The sequence below is a fragment of the Eulemur rufifrons genome, chromosome 30, assembly GCF_041146395.1.
Source record: "Eulemur rufifrons isolate Redbay chromosome 30, OSU_ERuf_1, whole genome shotgun sequence".
Taxonomy (NCBI): Eukaryota; Metazoa; Chordata; class Mammalia; order Primates; family Lemuridae; genus Eulemur; species Eulemur rufifrons.
The window spans coordinates 140,597,620-140,617,924 of record NC_091012.1 but is presented as its reverse complement, the minus strand read 5'-3'; the positions used below and the strand labels follow the sequence as shown (position 1 = coordinate 140,617,924).

The 20,305-nt window shown below is 42.1% G+C and overlaps 1 protein-coding gene across 5 annotated transcripts in view; it reads right to left on the bottom strand.

Annotated features, from left to right (window-relative positions):
- Positions 1-19,952, bottom strand: part of NLGN4X (neuroligin 4 X-linked) — a 235,099-nt gene extending 215,147 nt beyond the window's left edge. For 3 of the 5 annotated variants that reach the window (XM_069463343.1, XM_069463345.1, XM_069463344.1), the window contains exon 1: positions 19,481-19,952. In XM_069463343.1, the coding sequence (XP_069319444.1) occupies positions 19,481-19,952 (472 nt within the window). Of the gene's footprint in view, positions 1-12,739; positions 12,759-19,476 lie in introns of all 5 variants that reach the window. The other 2 variants (XM_069463347.1, XM_069463346.1) reach the window with 2 other exon arrangements.
- Between the last annotated feature and the right edge of the window lie 353 nt (positions 19,953-20,305).

The window sequence follows — 20,305 nt, the reverse complement described above, 5'->3', positions numbered from 1 at the left end:
TGTATGGGCAGATCACCTCTCTGCAAAATAAATCAAATTACACCCTCTAGATGTCTGCTTAGGCCAAGCCAAGCAAGTTAACAAATAACTGGCAGTCTGAATCATTAATCTCAGAATGCAAATCAGAGCCTGTCATTTTGCTGCTTAAGCATGTTCCTTCATGGGACTCTAGCTGTCGACATGATAATCCTCAAACAGGATGCATAAGATAATACATGCAAACCACCGCGTTGGTGCTGGAGCACTTAGCGGAGTGGCCAAGAAGGGTGGGACTCATTCCTCTTCTCTGACCCACTGGAGACCCACTGCAATTTGGTGCCCATCTGCTTTTTCAGGCATTTGCTGCACCAGTCTACACTCTTCGGTGTTACCCAAGCACAACAAAACTACTCAGGTTCTCTTTTTCTATAGACTTCTTCTATTGTCTACCTCTGCTCCCCTTGACCTGGGCACTGTTGGCATTTCGGGCAGGATAATTATGTATTTGTTCTGGCAGCTGTGAGTGCACTGTATGATGTTTTACAGCACCCCTGGCCTCTACCTTCTAGATGCTAGAAGCACACATTGCCCTGTTGGGACAACCATCTCTAGACATTGCCAACTATCCTCTGAGAGGGAAACCTCTCCTTCCCTAGTTGAATCTAGAATAAGCATTAACAGAATGATTACAAATGCATGACGTAGAGCCAAGTTTCTCAACCTCAACACTACTAACATTTTGGAACAGATAATTCTCTGCTGTGGGAGTCTGTCTTCCACATTGTAGGATGTTTAGCAGCATCTCTGGCCTTCACCCACTCCACGTCAGTACCATCTTCCCAGTTGTCACAACCAAAAATATCTCCAGACATTTTCAAATATCCCCTGCAGTGGGTGCAAAATTGCCCTTAGTTAAGAATCTCTGCTTGGCCTGAAAACATCCTTTCCAGTCTTCAAAATACCATTGGATATATCCCTGCAGTTGATAAACTCATCCAAGAGCTCCAGATAGAGTTGGCTGTCCTGTCTTTCCCTGACAACTTGGACTCATCTCCTTTAACCAGCCTTGCCCACTGTAGCTCCCCACAGTAGTGAATGGCACCTCCTCAAAGGCAGCCATCGATAGGCACGCAGCTCTGCACTGAGCATATTGGGCTAACTGAGTGATGGGGGCACAGTGTGAGTTCCCCTAAGATGATAAAAACTAAGATGGCAACATTGTGTAGAACTTGTCAGTTGAGCTGTGAACAGGGTAAGTTTGAAATGTCTCTGAGGTGATTCTGTTTGTGTCGAGCCTGGGAGACCAACAGGGATTGGGATGTAGAAATATACCATCTCCATAATCATCAACATTATTATCATTATCATCACAATAATCGTTTTTATTGCTGCTGTCACCACTACCACCACCATGATCATTATCATCACAGTCATCAGTATCACCATGACCATTATCACCATCATGATCACCACCATCATCATTGCCATCATTATCATCATCACCACCATCATCACTACCATCACTATCATCATCGTCATTACCATCATCACCACCATCACTACCATCATTACCATATCATTATGATCACCATCATCACCACCATCAGCATTATCATCACCATCAATACCATCATCACCACCATCACCATCATCATCACCATCATCATTACCATCACCATCATCATCACCATCATCATCGTTGCTATCATTATCATCATTGTCATCACCACCATCATCACCATCACCACCATCATCATTAACATCTCTATCATCACCATCACCACCATCACTATCATCATCATCAGCACCATCATCATCATCATTACATCACATAATCACCGTCACCATTACCATCATTACCACCATCATCATCACCATCATCACCACCATCACCACCACCATCATCATCATCACCATCATCACTATCACCATGATCATCACCACTATCATTACCATAATCACCACTGTCATCACTGCCATCACTAACATCATCATAATACCATTATCACATCACATCGCCATCATCCCCATGATCATCTCCACCATCACCATCATTACTGTCACCACCACCATTATGACCATCATCACCATGACCATAATGTAGCAGTATTAGTGCTAATGGTATAATTGTCTATATTTACTCATATATTGGTCGGGTGTCCTTTGCCTACTGGGCTCCTAGTATTTTCTTTAAATTGATTTGATTTTAAAGACCTATTGCTAATAATGCCTCATTGCATGCATCTTAATTTAACTGAATACACTTTGCAACTATTTTGTCTTGGAGGTCATTCCAGAAATTTATCTTAGTATAAGCTGTATGAACCATGGTTTTTAAATAGGATTTTATCATTTCTTTCTTATTTGTTTCTAATGGCAGAAAGGAGTATCTGTTTATACTTGGATTAAAAATACCTCAGGTCCAATTTTCTAATTCTATGATGATATACATATTTAAAATTTCAGTCATTATCACCTCCAGGGTCATTAAAATGCTGATTCTTTGGACTTATCCCCCAATTTTGTGGGTAAGTGGCAGCCTGGATGGAGCAAAGTAATCTGCACATGAAGAAAGTACCAGGCTAGTTTGAGAACAACCACTTTACGACATCGAACTGACATGGAACTTCTGGACTCTGCCCCTCCTGTCTATGTCTTAACTAGAAGATCCCCACATGACTTTTTTTTTTTTTTTTTTTTTTTTTGAGACAGAGTATCGCTTTGTTGCCCAGGCTAGAGTGCCTTGGTGTCAGCCTAGCTCACAGCAACCTCAAACTCCTGGGCTCAAGCATCCTCCTGCCTCAGCCTCCCAAGTAGCTGGGACTACAGGCATGCGACACCATGCCCAGCTAATTTTTTTTTCTATATATATTTTTAGTTGTCCAGATAATTTCTTTCTATTTTTAGTAGAGACGGGGTCTCGCTCTTGCTCAGGCTGGTCTTGAACTCCTGACCTCGAGCAATCCACCCACCTCGGCCTCCCAGAGTACTAGGATTACAGGTGTGAGCCACCGTGCCTGGACCCCACATGACTTCATGAAGGTATTCTTTTACGGCAGGTGTTAGCGAGCTTTTATATATATTAAGGGCAAGAAAATGCATATTGTAGACTTTGTGGACCTTTGTGGGTCTTTGGTGTAACAACTCGATTCTGCCATTGTAGGGTGAAAGCAGCCAGAGGCAATATGGAAATAAATGGGTGTGTCTGTGTTCCATTAAACTCTTTTGCAAAAACACGCAGCAGCGTGATGGATTTGCTCTATGGGTTATATTGTCCATCCCTGATTCACCTCTCTGAAAGGAGGTCAGACTCTCTTTTAGCTAAATACTTGTCCTTGTTAGGCCTCTCAGTTTTCCTAAGAGCTCATCTGTCAATATTCTCTCTAGCTTCGCTGATGGCTGAAGGATGTCACCCTGCAATTAGCTGACCACACACAGTGACTGCACTTCAGATGCTTGGCCGAGTGTGAGACTGCAAATTCACTGTCACCCAGGTTCTTAAACAACGCTCAGCTAAGAGAATCAATATTGACGTCAGACTCCTTGATTCAGCCTTGAACATGCTCTCCCTCTGCCTGAAACAACCCTCCCCCCAGCAACTTGGTTAGCTACTTGTCCTTCACATTTCTCCTTTGTGAATTCTCCCCCTCTTCAGTCCGACATACATGCTCTTCCCAGATGTTCTCGGATCTCCCCAACGTGCCGCCTCAGCGCATGGATTATACTTCATGAAGATTCCAGTTAGCTGTGCATCTTACCCTGTAGTTGACTAAATTAAGAGGGAAGGGTTGCAAGGGATCACATTCAGCAAAGTGACCTAACTACTAAAATAGGCTCAATACATATGCACCCAGCAGTTGAAAAAACAGCACTTTTGCTAATGTCCTGGACCCATAGAGCAAATGTTAACAAACAACCCAATGAAACTCAACATAATAAGGATATTAATGGTGCCTACTTGGACTTACAGAACTGCACAAGCACTGAAGACCAGGTTTCACCACCAGCCTGAGAACCCGCCCGCCTCACACTCTCACAAAGCAGTGCAGTGAGTAGGAGGCAACTGACTGTGACCTCCTTTGTTTCTTGCAGAGTTCCTTGAGAGAGAACTGAAAGCCACGCTGTCAGCCACTTGTCTCATGCCCTGCATTGAAACAGTTCCTAAACTTTCACCCTGCTAAAGACTTAGGCTGATTTTTTTCCAAATTCATTTTCACTTCCACCAGATCAACTCTCTAAATTAGCTCATCCTCCAGTAAGCCTGACCCTTTCGCTAGAATTCTTAAAAGAGCTGGCAGGCACAGCATGGTCTACCCTGTCCTAAACAGCCACCTTCATCCGGGGTCACGTTTTCCATCTGCAGTTACAGCTGATGCTATCTCTGATTTACCACCAGCTGACAGCTTTCAGTCTCAGGAGCCTCGCAGAGGGTGGGGCTCCCTCACATGAAGCTGCCCGGACAATGTCCTAATAGAAGTACCCTGATGTGCTAGATGTCCCTTTCATTTTATCACGATATGTCACTAAGAGGTCCAGCTGCTTACAGACCAACAGCAATAACAGCAGCAACTCATAAGCAACACTTGTCATTTCTGAATGTCCAGGTTTTTCTTTTTAGCAGAAAAATGGAGAAGGTTTCATGTACCCCTCGCACAAGTTCATCTCCTCCTCCATGAAGCCATGCCATTCTTTCTTGTTTGCTTCTTATCCACGATATGAGCAGCAGTGACAATGGAAATTGATGGGTTTACTTGCTCAGCATTCAGTTTTCCTTTGGAGAAACACCTTACTTGCATCTGCCCTACTGGTGGCGTGGCTCATTCCCTTCCCCATCCTGGAAGCTGCACCTAACCCAGGCACGCCATGTCAATCCAAGCATCTCTGTCCATTGCCTACGGAAATTGGTTCAGAGTTGACCTGTGACCCAACTGGGCCAATAAACATGGCCCCCAGGCCAACGTGCTTCTCAGAGTTCAAGGATGATGTTATAGGCAAATGCCTATGACCATCTGAGCCACCATGTGGCGATGGCCTCTCTGAGAAGAAAGCCTAAAGAAGAAGCGTGCAGTAACTAACGGCAGTGATTAGACCCGAGGACACTAATTTCTGAAACTAAATACCCTGCTAGAATTCTCAGTAAATTTAGACAGGAAATCTCTCCTTTTCCCTTAAGCGGATTTAGCCTGAATTTCTTTCACTTGCCATCAACTCATTCCTAGGTAATTTATAGTCTAAAAGTCTCAAAATATATATCCTTCCAACAGAGGAATGTGGAAGCTGAGTTACAATCTGGACAACTTTGGAAATCCTTGTTTGGCCTATAACGCCAGGTTAGTTATCAATGGCTTTGTAAGGAATTACCACAAACTGGATGGTTTCACAGGACATACTTATTTTATCACAGTTTTGGGGTACTAGGAATCCAGACGCAAGTTTAGCTGGGTCCTCTGCTCTGGGGTCTCCCAGGAGGCATGGATGAAGGTGTTGCCCTGAGCGGGGGGTCTCATTTGAAATCTCAGTGACGGGATAATCCACTTCCCAGCTCACACTGTCGTTGGCAGGATTCAACTGCCTGTGGCCTGTTGGACTGAACACCCCAGCTCCTTGCCAGCTGCTGTTCAGAGGCGGTTGTCCGCATCTTGCCATGTGGCATGTGGACCTTTTCCAACATGGCCCCTTGTTTCATCAAGGTATATAAACAACAAGACGATTGACCGAAAGGGTATGCTAGCAGGACATAAAGGTCGTTACATATGAAATGTGCAATTTCGAATCAACAGTGCACTTTATTATATCTCAAACAAGAAGCACTACAATTAATCAAAGTATGTGCCTAAACTATCGACACAGTCTTGCCATCTTAACGGTAGCTTGTTTATGCCAACAGCAAAAAAGCCTGGAGAGTGAGTGGCAATGAAATTGAGAAAGGCATTTTTCCACAGCTTGTTAAGAATTCAATATTTTTCCTTGCAGGAAGTGGTCCAAAGACTGGAAGACACAGTAGTCAGTTGGTGCAAGGTCTGGTGAATACAGTGAATGACAGAGAGTTTCCAAGTCCAGCTTCTGTAGTTTGAGCAGTGTCGTTTTTTTTGCAAAGTGTGGTCTCTTGAAAGAGGATTAGCCTGTGCTCTATTGACCAATCTTGGCTGCTTAATCGCTAGCATCCTCATCATTTCATCCAGCTGGTTGCAGTAGACTTGGGCTGTAATGGATTCACCAGGTTTCATGAAGCTGTAGTGGATAATATCAGCGCAGGATCATCAAACACATGCCATTAGCTTTTTTTGTGAGGAATAATACTATAAGCTGATGCAATCTAATCCTGGAAGTGGTGTTCCATCATCTCCACCATATTCCATCGGTGAGAAGCAGGTCCTACGGCCTTCCCATACTTGAGTACAAGGGACAGGGCGTTCCATGAGAGCTGGGTCTTTTTCACTTGGAAAATCCTAGCCTTGGGATATTGGAAACCAAGACCGACTTCCCTGGTGAGCAGGAGGGGAGGAGACAGCCTAAGGACCAAAAAGGTGTCAAGAGGATGTCCCCCCAAGGTGAGAGCAGTGGACCCTCAGAGGATGTTAGAGAATGCAGACAACTGTTCTGACTTCTGCCCTAGCCAGGTTGTGCAGCAGAAAATACATACCCCAGGTTGCATTTATTTCCTAGGGGACTTTTGTAGCTAATTACCGCAGGCTTGGTGGCTTGAAACAAGAAGAATTTATTGTCTTATCGTCCTGAGGGGCAGAGTCCAACATTACGGTGTTAGGGAGGAAACCCCATTTGCAGGTAAGGTGACATTCCTAGCTACAGGCAGTGAAGACTTCAACAAACCTTTTTTTGGGGGGGGGCGGGGAGAGACACGATTCAACCTATAGCACACGTCAACTCAAAACCCATGATGAGAAAAATTTGCAAGATTGCCAGCTATGAAGTGGCCTGTAAAGGTTTTTAAAACACAGATTCCAACCAATGTTCTGTGTTCTTAAAATAGCAATCTCAAAATCTTCATAGAAACTTTTCCTTTTAGGCTACCACCTCATAGTACCTTCTCATAGCTATTCAAATTTAAAGGATGATGACGATGATGATCAGAAATAACTACAAAATCTTAAATTGAATAAAATGCCAGAGGAAGCTCATTCTCCCCTAAGTCTGGAGAAAATTTCTCTTATCATGAGCTCAATCCCTTTCCAACCTATGAACTTTATTGAACTTCTTGGAAATGATTCCTTCTCCCTTCCATCGAATTCTAGTGGCCTGCATTTTAAAAACAGGCAATCCACTGCTCTCTCAAAACTGCAAACCGCTTAGTTTAGTGGCCGTCCTAGCACACTTTCACACGGCCTTCTCCGGTTACACCTCAGGGGCCTGGTATTTCAGGGAAAAGCGCAGCAAACAGGCTTCTGGGCTGGCTGGTAATGGTTGTGCGTTCAGGGTCCTCTGGGGAAAAGTGAACTTCAGCAGCAAATGGCTTTGTCTTGGTGCCTGCCAACAGTGTGTCATAGGAGGTGGAGGTATCCTATTTGCTTTTACTGAGTCATATTGTAAAATATATTACTTTAAAATAATTTATAAAAGCACATGGTTTCAGGCTCAATATATACAAATCAAGAGTGTAATGCACTTGCCAAAAAAAAAAAAAAAAATCTAACATCAACTCTGGGTGTGTTGATAGCACATAACGGATGAATGAGAACAAGTGCATGCCCTATTGGTTGACCTCAGGAGTAACTGTGTGGGTCCGGGACCTCCATGTATGATCAGTTTATAGCCTATGCAAACTAGGATAGCAAGAATGATGGGAGGGTCTCGAAGCCCCTTGCAGGAGAAAGGAAGGCCTGCTAAAGATGCTTGCAAAAGACTACCTGGAACGAAAATATTATCTTGTCTTCCAAGATTTCCACAGCGACCTATTGGCAGAAGAAGGAAACCTTCCCAATTGTTTCCGCTCTGCTGGCAGAGATTGCTCAGGTAAAAATCACCAACTCTTTCCAAAAATGAGTGAACGCACTTACAAAGCTGCAACTGTCTTCCTAGGCCAGGTTCAACGAAGCTGGGTGCCCAGGTGTTATAAGTTCATTCATTGGTCCCATGCATTCACACAGACAACACACTCCTTCACCTCGAACGTGCTCTGGGCCTTCCGAGGGTTTACTGTCTACTGGGGAATGCAGACCTGTCAAATCATCCTTAAACTGAACTTCTGGTAACCCTGGGGAAGACGTTTCAGCTCTGCTTAGAGTGTCAAAGAGGATGAACAGGAAAATGTTGTATTGTGAAAGAGTTTAAATTAAATGCCCACTAAAGCTCCTTCTCCTTAGAAGATTTTATAATTCTGTGATCACAGTCCTAGTTGATTCAACCACATACCGGCAGGTAGATTTCCAATATTATATTCAATACAACAAAATTCCCTTCTTCAAAATGAGAAAAAATACATATACATATACATATACAAAAATGCGAACATCCTTGTAGAATGTGCTATGGTGAAATTTGATCTCACTATTTTCAGATTTTTAGCTCAAAATAAAATAGGTAATCTACATTTACATATTTTTAACCTTTTAGTATCCTTAGGAAAGATGCAGTTTTCCCTCCAAGGTTTACTTCTCTATTTTTAAATTTAAACTGCTTCATTAAAACACCCCAAAATAATATTATAAGATGATTTCATACTAGTTATCTGGATTAATACATTATGAATATAGAGTTATGAGACTATTTTGCTAGCTTAAAAACTTGAGGGAGACTGAAAGGTTTTGGATTAATGATTTAAACACCAGGTGATAAAAAGCACATTTGAATTTGGGAAGGGTGGAACCTCGTGTTCTTTGATTTAACCTTCTTGCACAGCGTGCTGAGAAGAAAGATATGCATCAGAACGCATTTGGATGGAATTCCATTTATGAATCCTCCAATGTCAAAATATAACAATGCAAAAAAGACCCGAGCGTGCACTTTGCATGTTAAATTATACCATCAACGCAGCCTCCTATAGTTCTGTCATAGCTTTATCTCTCCCTTCTCCCCCATTTTGCATTCTTTATGTCTCCCTGCATCGAAAGAAGCAATAAACGAGAAGCTACGTTTTAAGGAACTTGGGCGGCATTTCCTCATTGCACAACCACATGTGCATACGCCTTGTATATTCATTCATGTCAGGACTGGTTGAACACCTTTCTACCAAGGCTTCTCCATGGAAAACACAGACTTTTAGATTCTCCTCTACATTACCCCTGAAATCCTAGAGCAGTCACTGGATACTTTGTTTCTGAAGACAATAAGGAATAGAAAAGAGAAGAAAGCCTCCAAAGAGTTTGAGTTGGGATTAGATCAATAGGTTGATTGGCATGAGTTGTGGCTGGAGTTGAGTTGGGGCTGGAGTTGATGCATAAGAGGCAGATGGGGTGTCAGGTGAATATTGGAAGTTCACTTGTTGATTGAATGATGGATTATGTTGTAAAAGAGAGGGAAGCAGGGTAGAACATGGCCAAAGGCATCCGTTTTAAGGAAAAAGAAAAGGAGTCCTATCTTGTGGAAACCCATCACAAAAGCTCCTTTGCTGGAGACAAGTCAATTCCTCCAGTGTTCTTCCTTTCTGATGGCAGCAGAAATTGTCCCCAGGGCAAACTGGAGGATTCCACACACAACAACATTCACAGCAGACAAAGAGGGCTTCTTGCTTAAAGGGGACTTTATGATGCTTGGGGTTTCAGGAACAAAGGGAGTGCAGAGTATTTTAGATGTTTTATAACTTGGCTTCTCCCAGAAAGTTGTAACATAGTTGACCTTAACTGAACTGTGGATATTTCTCCTGTAACCTTCCCTCCTACGCCACAAACACACACACACCCCCCAACCACAGACCACATACCAACACTCACCTTCACCACCAAAAGTCTAACACCGCTAAAATCTAATGGAATTTTTAGTTTTTTTTTAATCTGCCACCACTTTCTAAGTTGTGGCAACCTAGACATGCTTCTCTGAACCTCAGTATAGAATAGAAGAGTGAAATAATAAGATGGAAACCACACTAATTCGTCTTTTTTTAGTAGTATTTAGTCCATGAATAGATCACTCTTTCCTAGGCATTCCCTCTGGTCCTTGTGCCTTTACGTTGAGTGTGTGGCATGTGGATCTGATTGGCTTACTGAGAGCTGAGGTTTGATATCTCACAATGTCTCTGTGGTCCTCAAATCTGGAGCTCACAAATTCTCAATTTCTGTTTGCTTGCACTGCGGTTTTACCACTACTACAGCAAAGAAAGAGGTTCTTAAACATAAAACAGAGAATGTTAAATTAATTCATTATGAAAACCACCTGTTATAGGAGAACCAACAGACTAGGAAGGTGGGAAGCTGCTTCCAACCAGGGTTTCTGCTTCCTGATTCAAGCACAGAAAGAACTCAAATCGTCCAATGAAACACAACGTAATAGGATTAACATTAAATTAACATAAAATCAAAGTCAGAGGAACATACTGATCATTTCTGTTTTATAATTCTTTCCCATGTAGTAGCTCACCCCGCAAATCACTATAATCCTAAAAAAATATTCGGAGGATGTATAATTAATAATATTACTATTGTTTTTAATAGCTGAGGACACTAAGTATTAAAAAGGTTAAATGGCTTGGCTAAAATAATATGGAAAATAATTGACAATATCCAAACCAGCAGTATCAATTGACAACAAATAAAACTATAACAAGTTTTAGGAAGCAGTCCTCTGCACAAGTAAATAATGAGCTAATTATTCAAAATGGCCAAATATTCCACTAGACAAATTGCACCTAAACTTTCTATCTTTGACAGTTTTTTGAAACATTTCTTATAATATGCACTGTACAAAATTGGTTCTTAATACATTCTAGGTAATTTGAGTTTGTTCTAATTATGAAAAAAATCTAAATTGCAAATGGAATTAAATTAAGATTCGGTAATGGAAAATTACAAATGTAAGGGAAAATGTTCTTTAGGTAAAGATTTTTCTTAGTTATTCAAGCAGGCATAATTCATACTAACCAAGTCATTTTATTCCAAACATATGTAATTTCTAAACCCTCAGTAAGATTATTATTCTATGTTCAAATTGCTGAAAGCTTTCTAAGCTGAGAGAGACATGCTGCCAGAAATCCACTATGGTTTAACTGTGTTCACAAAATACTAAACACTTTTCAATTAATCCATGTCAGGAAGATCTTTATTTAATAATCTTTCATAATTATCTTTACTTATAACCTATATCTACACAATGTCAAACATCCCACTGACAGAAGAAAACTGGTATAATTTAATTATTTTCACATAGTTTCATGTTGATGTTGATTGGTTAAAGCACCTGTCTTATTGTGCTAACATAGTTAAGTTTTCTTTCATTTATCACCTAGATTTTGCCACTATATGTATACGCTTGGAATATTTGTGCCTAGACAGCAAGAGAAATAAAATTAATTTTTCTTTAATCTCACACACAAAAAAAGAGTAGTGTTACTGATTTTTGACGTTTTAAGGCACTTTTCCAGGAAATAAATTTTCACTCCTTTCTTGGTGATTAATTCCTCTAAGTCACATATGCTAAAAAGCCATTTGACAACTAAGGCTCGACATGGCTACAGTTAGTAGTAAAACAATAATATTCCTCTCTTTGTACAAATACGATTCCCCTCTAAAATCCCCTTTGTCAAAAACACACTGGGAGCTGTCAGAAATGATGAGGTTCTTGAACTGTATGGGGGAAGGGCACACCTCTAGCCCTGGCTTGGACGAGGCAAAGTCATTCATTACTTGTAACTAAAATGTTTGTATCCCCATAATATCTTGAAATAAAAAAAGAAGAAACGATGAGGGCCTCCACCTCATTTCTTAAGCTTGCCCTCCCCTAGCAAAGCAAGTCAACACTTACATTACAAACAACAAAGATGTTACAAACAATAAAGATGTATTATTATGCACTGAGTTTGTATACATAAAAATATATGAGGACTGCACTCTGATCTTTTTCTTTGTGCAAAAAATTCCTGTCTAAGAGAGCCTGGTGAGTCACACCTACAAATGATAAAATCTCCATAAACAGCTTTTTAAGATGTGGTTTGCTCTCCGGACCTGATTCCAGTATAGCATGACATAAAAGATAGAAGACCCTTATCTAGAAGACCCTTATCTTAACTCAAGCATTCCTTTCTGTTGATTCCTAGTCTTTTGGACAAAGCCTAACTCTTTCAGCCAATTGTCAGCTAAAGAATCCCTAAATCCACCCATGACTTTTAAGCCCTTGTTTTGGGATGTCCTGCCTTAATCCCTAAACCCACCTGTAACCTTCCCCTACTTGGTGCCGAAACCCAGAAGGGTGCTTTAACTTTCAACTGTGCCGCCCCTCCCGTGAACTCCGGTCTTAAAAACTTACACAAGCTGGGTGACTTTCCCCATAATCACTCATCTGCTAAGGGGATAAGCTGGTATTTTAACTCCAGCAAACAAGCTGTGGCCACTGCTCCAAGCTGAGCCAGGGAAGTTAACGTGCTTTACATTAAAAGGGCCGAAGCATCACTTTGCTCAGCACAGACCCCAAGTTAAGGTCTACAGGGAGGGAGCGGGAAGCCCAAAGGACTGTTGTCAATCGTGGCTGCTCAGTAGGACAATAAGACGTCTATAGGGGCAACTGCCATCATGAGTGAGCTTCTCCGGAGACCTGTGAGGAATGAGAACGATTTGGATGTTTTGCTCTATGTCACGCAGTGCCCTGTACTCTGGACATCTCTCTGTTTTAGACACCTGGAAAAAGTTCAATGGCCCTGCGTTACTTTCCTGTGTCCAGTGAGTGTATCTTTGGCATATGACGTTTAGCGCAAGCCGCCATTAGGCTATATTGACATGGTGCACACAAGGTGGCATATTTCTCCCTGTAGAGTTTCAGCCTCAAATCTGCAAAGTGAGAACCGATATCGTCTCCTTGACGTGCTTGGGGGAAACAGCAAGCTCTAAGTGCCTAAGAGTGTTGTTTTTACCAGTAATCCTTGCTGTAAGAAGGGAAAGAACTGCCCTAGAATCTCAGAATGGGTAGGGGCCTTAAGGCCCAAAACCAAAACGCTGCAGCAATTACTTTGATTTGTTTTCACTCCCAGTAAATGCTTTATTATGAATTTCAAATAATATTGAAGGGTGGTATATAACTCTATTAGTTTGCTATCACTGCTGTGACAAATCTCCACAAACTGTTGCTTCACACAGCGCACGTTTATGATCTTACGGTTCTGAAGGTCAGAGTTCCACCGCGCTAAAAGCACAGGGTCACCAGGGCTGTGCTCCCTTCTGGAAGCTCTAGGCGGGGACCGGTTTCCTTGTCTTTGCCACCTGGCTAGAGGCCACCTGCCTTGCTGTCTCCTGGACGCGACCCACGCTCAAAGCCAGCAGTGACCAGGTATACCTTTCCGACATTGCTTCGACTCTGATCTCCGCTTTTCCCATCGGCTTCCACATTCGAGGGTCTTTGCTAATCTGTTCTGCTCACCCAGATGATCCAGGATATATTCCCCCTATTTTCAGGTCTGCTCGTTAGCAGACATAATTCCATCCGCAACCTTAATTCCCTTTTGTCATTTGAAGTCATTATTTAAATCAGATCATTGGAAAAAGGCAGGTGCCAGGTGAGGCAGTCTATTCACAGGTTCCAGGGATTAGGGTTTGCACATCGCTTTAGGAATTACGCTGCCTAAGGGGCGGCCTTGCAAAAATAACAGGAAAACACCTAATCCCACCCTTTCCCCGGGGACAGTTAAAGATCTCTCCTGGGAGTTCTCTCACCAGCAGGCTCCCTGCAGGAGTTGTTTTGCACGACTTCTGAAAGGAGCTGAATGGACGGAAAAGAGATGTAAATCTCTCTCTTTCAAAACTGTTTGTTGAGAATCAGCTCTTACAGAGTTCCGGAGTCAACAGCAGGAGAATGAGCTACAGCCTCACCCACAGCTCCAGGGCAGAGTCCCATCTCCTGTGATAATCCCTTCTCCCAGGGAAGGCAGGAAGCCAGCTCTCGGACTTTGGCATCCTGCAGTCTTTGTTATCTACCTGCTGCCGCTTTTGTGATCAACTGATAGCATCACTATTTTTTTTTTCTCTTTGTCCCCCTTAAAATCAGCAAGCCGCTTGGCCTCACTGCTGGCATAACCTTCTCTTTCTTTTTTCTTCTCTTTCTCCCTGCTCTCTCCCCCCACTCCTTCTCTCTCTCTCATTGTCTCTATCCTGCCATAGGATAAAATAAACTTTTTTACTTTTATATCTTAATTTCTGCATGAGAAATCTTTCTCCACCCTGTTGTACCAGGCTTTCCACCCTAACACCTATGTCTCAAAATTAGCAGTGTTTGTATTCATTGCGATCTCAGCATCTAAAGCAAGCCTGGCACATAATAAGTGCTCGAAAACATTTCTGGCAGTGGAGTGAAGTTGTGCCTATACCCTCTTGTGAGAACTGGCCTTCCCTTCATCGCGACCATCTGGTATACCCAAGAACAGCCCAGTCTTGTCTGTTCTTACTTTGGCCCAGGTGTGGGCTCCTGGATTGACTGAAACCATCGAAAACCCTTCCCTGGGATTCCTAATATGGAATTAAGAAGCTTTATCCCTCATTGGTGGTGTTGAGAATTAACAGGATGCAACTTCCAGCAACTTCAGAGGACCCGCTCATGCCAGCAAGTAGAGCAGACGGGTTTCCAGAAAGAAGCAAAGAACCAGGCATGAAGATTTCTGATGTCCTCTGAGTCACTGCTTTCAGTCGCCTCCAAAGTCAAGCTGCTTCCCTGTCATCCTCGACTTTTGCAATAACTTTGGGTATCCCACAGCCCTTCTGATAAATTTCCATGTTTTCCCCCTCAAAGCCTGACTGAGGCTAGGTAGTTTTCTACCATTTGGAAACAAACAAGTCCTGATGGATGCACAATGGTGGAAAAGTTGTCAGACGTGCAGAAAAGATGGGAGGTTTTCAAATGGTGGAAACCATGCTATAAACTGTCTGCATCTTGGATTCCATCTAGTGTTGTCCATAAGGGAAGCGAACTCATTTTATTATAGAACCAAATGCAAAAGGAGGCCCTTCTCTCACGGTGGTTATTCCACCAGTTTGTCTATCCTAGAAAGCTTTAGGGTCAGCAGCTATGGCAAGTTGAGAACTTTCGGGACACGGCACTGCCAGACACACCAGCACCAAGCACAGCCGCCGTGCCCACTCCGCACTTCACACCGGAGCGGTTCCAACTGCAACTCTCAGTGCCAAGTGGGTCGATGGACCCAGATTTCCATGTTCAAATTTCCCATTCGTCAGATCCTTTTTCTATGAAGCCTTCCTGTATATCCCATGCATCTTTCAGGGCAACAATGCTCAACCATTTAGAGCTGCCATCAAGTTTTCCTGCAAATAGCTGGTCCCTGAGAAGTCACAGAACCTTCTGTGCTCCCTAACTAGGATGCTTTGGTTTCCTGTCTCTAAGTTTATTAATTGTGCAAATCTACATACTCTGCCTCCCACTCTCTCTCTCTCTCTCTCTCTCACACACACACACACCATGCAGATTCTAGCTCCATCTCTTCCTTATTAACAATGGTACTATAGCCTCTGATTGGGTTGACTACTTTTGACCTTATCTGAGCATCTATCCAAAGGTTAAACATGCAATTCAAGCTAATTCATTAGTCTGTCATCTAGACACCAAAGAGAAATTAGTAATCTATGAAAACTTAAACAACGAAATCTATGAAGCACGAATACGTTATAAAGAAACAAGCCTGAGTCTAGCAGATCATAACAGAGAGCTTTCTGAAAGTCATAGAATTGAAAAGGTCAGGTGTCACACTGTGGAAGAAAGATGGGAGTGACACCTTGCATTCAGGGACTGTGTCTTTATTTAACATCTTCCTCTCAATGGTCTTGCTGGCAAACAATTTCTCCTTCCTAGCAATCATAATGGCATTTGTTGTTATCATTCTACAGTGAAAATACAAGGACAGTGCCTTTTATTAATATCTTCATAGTCCCATGATGGAGAATGCAAGGCTGTTCTCTTCTAGAAATCTTTCAAGGACAAGACTTTAAGATGTATGTTGGAGGATATAGAGAGGAAACACAAGTTTAGGTCCACCACATAGTGGCACTTTGGCTTTTTCTATTCCCCAAGGCACCCTGGACTTATCTATGGCTTTTTCTTCTGTCCTGTTTGTATTTAACATGACAGCTTGTCTGGGCATTTCATTCCAAATACGTCTCCTATTTCTCCCCTCTGTATAACACCAAAGGTTCTTGTTAAGAAGCTGGAGAATTTCAATAATGCATCTTTCTGTTTAGTCTACCCCATGATGGAGAGGAATCCTAAATTGCAATGTTGTCCCTTCATATATGAACTAATATGGACTTATTGTATCCAGCGTGAGATTTGGACTTCTCAGCTTGACTTTTGCAATTTGTGTCTCAACTCTCTCTCTCTCTCTTTCTCCTTCTCTCTCTTTCTCTTTCACACACACACACACACACACACAAACACACACCCCATGCAGATTCTGGCTCCATCCCTTCCTTGTTAACAACAATGGTACTATAGCTTCTGATTGGGTTGACTAATTTTGACCTTACTTGAGGAGCTATCCAAAGGTTAAACATGTAATTCAAGTTAATTAATTAGTCTGTCATCTAGACACCAAAGAGAAATTAATAATCCATGAAAACTTAAATAACAAACTCTGTAAAGTAGGAATAAGTTACAAAGAAACAAGCCTATGTTTAGCACATCATAATGCCAATATACACTAGGAGATTCACCTTTAGCAGGACATGGTTTATTTTAAAGGAAATTATAAAAATTATTCTGTTTCCTGCAGAAAAAAAATTTATGTTTCATAAAACTATTATACTACAAAGAAATTTCTAACAGTTTTCCTCATGCAAGTTATTGTTAAGGATAAATATGTTTCTGAAATACAGTCTATTTTTGTAATTTTGAGTACTTCTCCACTTTCTATGGAAGTACAAAGGTAGAAATTTGAGCCAATCTGATTAAGACAGAAAGACAGATATTTTAAAAAATAGAATATCAGAGTGAAATTTTACATTCCAAAAATCAAGTCTTGTTGGTTATAGTGTTAAATAAATGCACTGGTATGAATTAAGACACAGCCTGTGGAATGAGCATGACTCCATAATTTCAACGTGTTGAGTGGAAGTAGAGTTCGTTCATTCAGTGAATAACCGATAATTAAACATCTAAATCTCCACATTGACTCTTAAGCTGATATAGTCAAGAAAACAAACAAGCAAACAAGCCCCCACCACCCACACAACTCCTGCACCAATACGCTGTGAACTGTTATTTGTACAAACACAGAGGCATATAGCTTTGAGTTCTCATCAGCAAAATCCCAATGTTTACATATTGTGGGCAGATAGAGTCTACCTTTTCAGCCTCTATTAGATTCCTGATTCCCTAGTTAAGATCCTGTGTGCACATTGCTCCTTAAAGCCTAAAGAACTAAATAAGTGGAAGCCGCTTTATAATTAGGTTTAGACTGCTTTTTCATTAGGTAGCATTGTTCACACTTTTGTATTCCCCAAACTCCAATTCAGCACTGAATCTCAATGAATTGGCCAAATTGTTTGTGGTCTCCATCCACACAATTGCACATATATGGTTCTCTAATCAGGGGGGAGATAGATTTTTCTTTCCCACGGGTGGTCTCATTCAGTGCAACGTCCCAACTAAGGAGGCATTCTGTTCAAAGTGCATTCGTTGCTTGCCAAGGTTAGCTTCATAAACTCACTAGCTTGTAGACTCCAGCACATGGAATGTATTATGAAAGCCATTTTAATCTTTTGTCCTGTTTAGGGGTTTTTTTTCCCCCTCCTTCTGGGCTCTCCTTCTGTTTAGTTTTTACTTGAATAGTTCATTACGAGTTCATTACGAGAAAGACCTCGACCCAGGTGGCTGCTGCAATGAAGAGTCTAATTGGTATTGGGACCTTCGTCCATGCATGGATGCACGTACAGAGCTGCTACTTGGGACCCTTATACACGGAGACAGCTCGGAACCCCACGTGGAACTGCAGCACCCAAATGTCGGCTTAACTCCTGGAGTCGCATTCAGGCCTGGACTTTACGAGATAATTGAGAGTTCTGTCGCCATAACGACAGGGCTCTGCGCCAGAGACTGTTCATAGAATGAAGCACAGCCCTTTAATTCCTTTCTCTGGGCCGTTCTTTGTAATCTCAAAGACGCACAGCCCTGGTCTGGTTTTTCGTGACAATCTACTTAGGTTCTCTTTTTGGCATTTCCATGGAGAAAGAACAACACGGCAGATGCAATAAAATGTTTGTGATCATTGAATTATTGTAATTGTCTATTTCACATTTTCAACAGACTCTTCCTGGAGAACATTTTCCAGGGATTAAAATTTACCAAAAAAAAAAAAAAAAAAAAGAGGGAGAGAGAGAAAAAAAAAATTCTCCATAAAAGAAATTTATACCCACTCTGCATAAAGATTTATACCCACTCTACTATACAAAGAATACACTCTAGTTTCTGTAGTAGATATGTCCATAGTTCCCAGAAATTACCTCTTTTCATTCCAGCAAGATTTACTTCTCCATTTTCCTTTCTCCTTGCCTAAGAATGGCTATGGAAATGCTACCTGAGAAATGTGATATCGTTGTGGCATAACTTGGTTAGTCTTCATAGAAAATTTGAATTTGACATCTACACGAAAATGAAGCTATCCAAGTTTTACTAGCATTGAATTAAGTTAATATATTGAGCGTTACTGTGTTTGGAGATTTTCACTGCAATTGCATACAAAAAGGCCATTTTCTTAAAAGCAAGCACATTATTCTCTAATGCAGCTAGAATCATCAGACTATATTTTGCTGTTTGATTGCAGAGAATATTGGAAGCAAAAAGGGCCCAAATTTATGTTTACAAAGGGGATTGTAAACAATGAAATCCAACCATTTTCAGAACGATCCCTTGCTTGGGTACGAAAAACAATCACTTTCTTTTTCCTTTTTAAGACTCAAGAAAGGTGCTGATCTCTTACGTCATTAAGACAGAAGAAACCATTCCTTGTATCTTTCAGTTTGCAAACTCAAGCACGATAAAGCACTTATTAGTAATTCTGTTATTTTCTATTGATTCATTCCTCTACAGATGATTTGGGTATAACATATCACACTATGCTCATACTGGTTACCATCTGCAAATAAAACATTATAACAAGGTTCAGCGGGCAATAGATGAAAATAATTAAAGTCGTTAATCATAATCGTGTCCATCCAGTGGATGCTCAGTAAATACAAGCGGAACAAGTTGCCGCAAGAACTGCATTCGGAATACGAAAAGAAAATAAATGAATAAACGGGTTATAGACAACATCATGCATGGGACGGGGTAAGACCTTCCTGGCAAATTTCTCTGTGACTGAGCAAGTGCGTACTCTGAATATTTTCTACTCCCACGAGGCACTTACCGTCTTCGGTGGGCACGTAGATGTTCAGATAAAGGCAGTCTTCGTTCTGGTCTTGAACATAGGTCATCAGAGTATCCAGATTGGCAGTAAACCAGATGGGCAGCATGTCGTGCAGCAAAGACCGCTCATCCAGATGCTGGGGGCAGACAGCAGCAAACTGAGTCGCATTCCGTACCCCGGTCCACGAGGAAGGGGGTTCCGGGGGCTGAAACCGCCTCTCTCCAGTGGGAGGCGAGGCATAGGGGACCCCCAAGTATTGCTCCACTGGACCCAAAATCTCATTGGGCAAGGGTGTTCTTAGGCCCCGGATTTTGCCGTAGTTGGTGTTGACAACTGGATACTGGGCCTGGCTGTCAATGAGGGTGAACTTGATGGCCAGGGCGGTTATCCACAGGAGGACGTTGGAGTTGAGCATGATGCAGACCGGAGTAAAGAACAAAGGCAGCCATAGCAGTCCCCGGGGACTCGACATGGCTCACACCTGCATCCGCCGCCGTCCCAGAGATGCCAGGACTCCAAGGAGACGAAGCCGTGAGGTGAGCCCGCCGACAGCGAAAGACCCAGGGGAGACCCTCAGACTGAACATAGACAGAGCCCAGGGTTAAGGACAAGCGAGGCGGTTCCCATCTCGAGAGGGCAGCCCTCCCTTAATCCTGAAACCGGATTCCAGCAGGTGCAACCCTCCGAGGAAGCGGTGGCCGTCCAACACCTCCAGCGACCACGATTCCTTCCTTACGAAAACGCCAAGGCAGCCTAAGGGGAAGAGAAAGCAGATAAGGATGATGAATGCAATGCCACAACCAGCTAATGTTTGCCGTCTCTCCC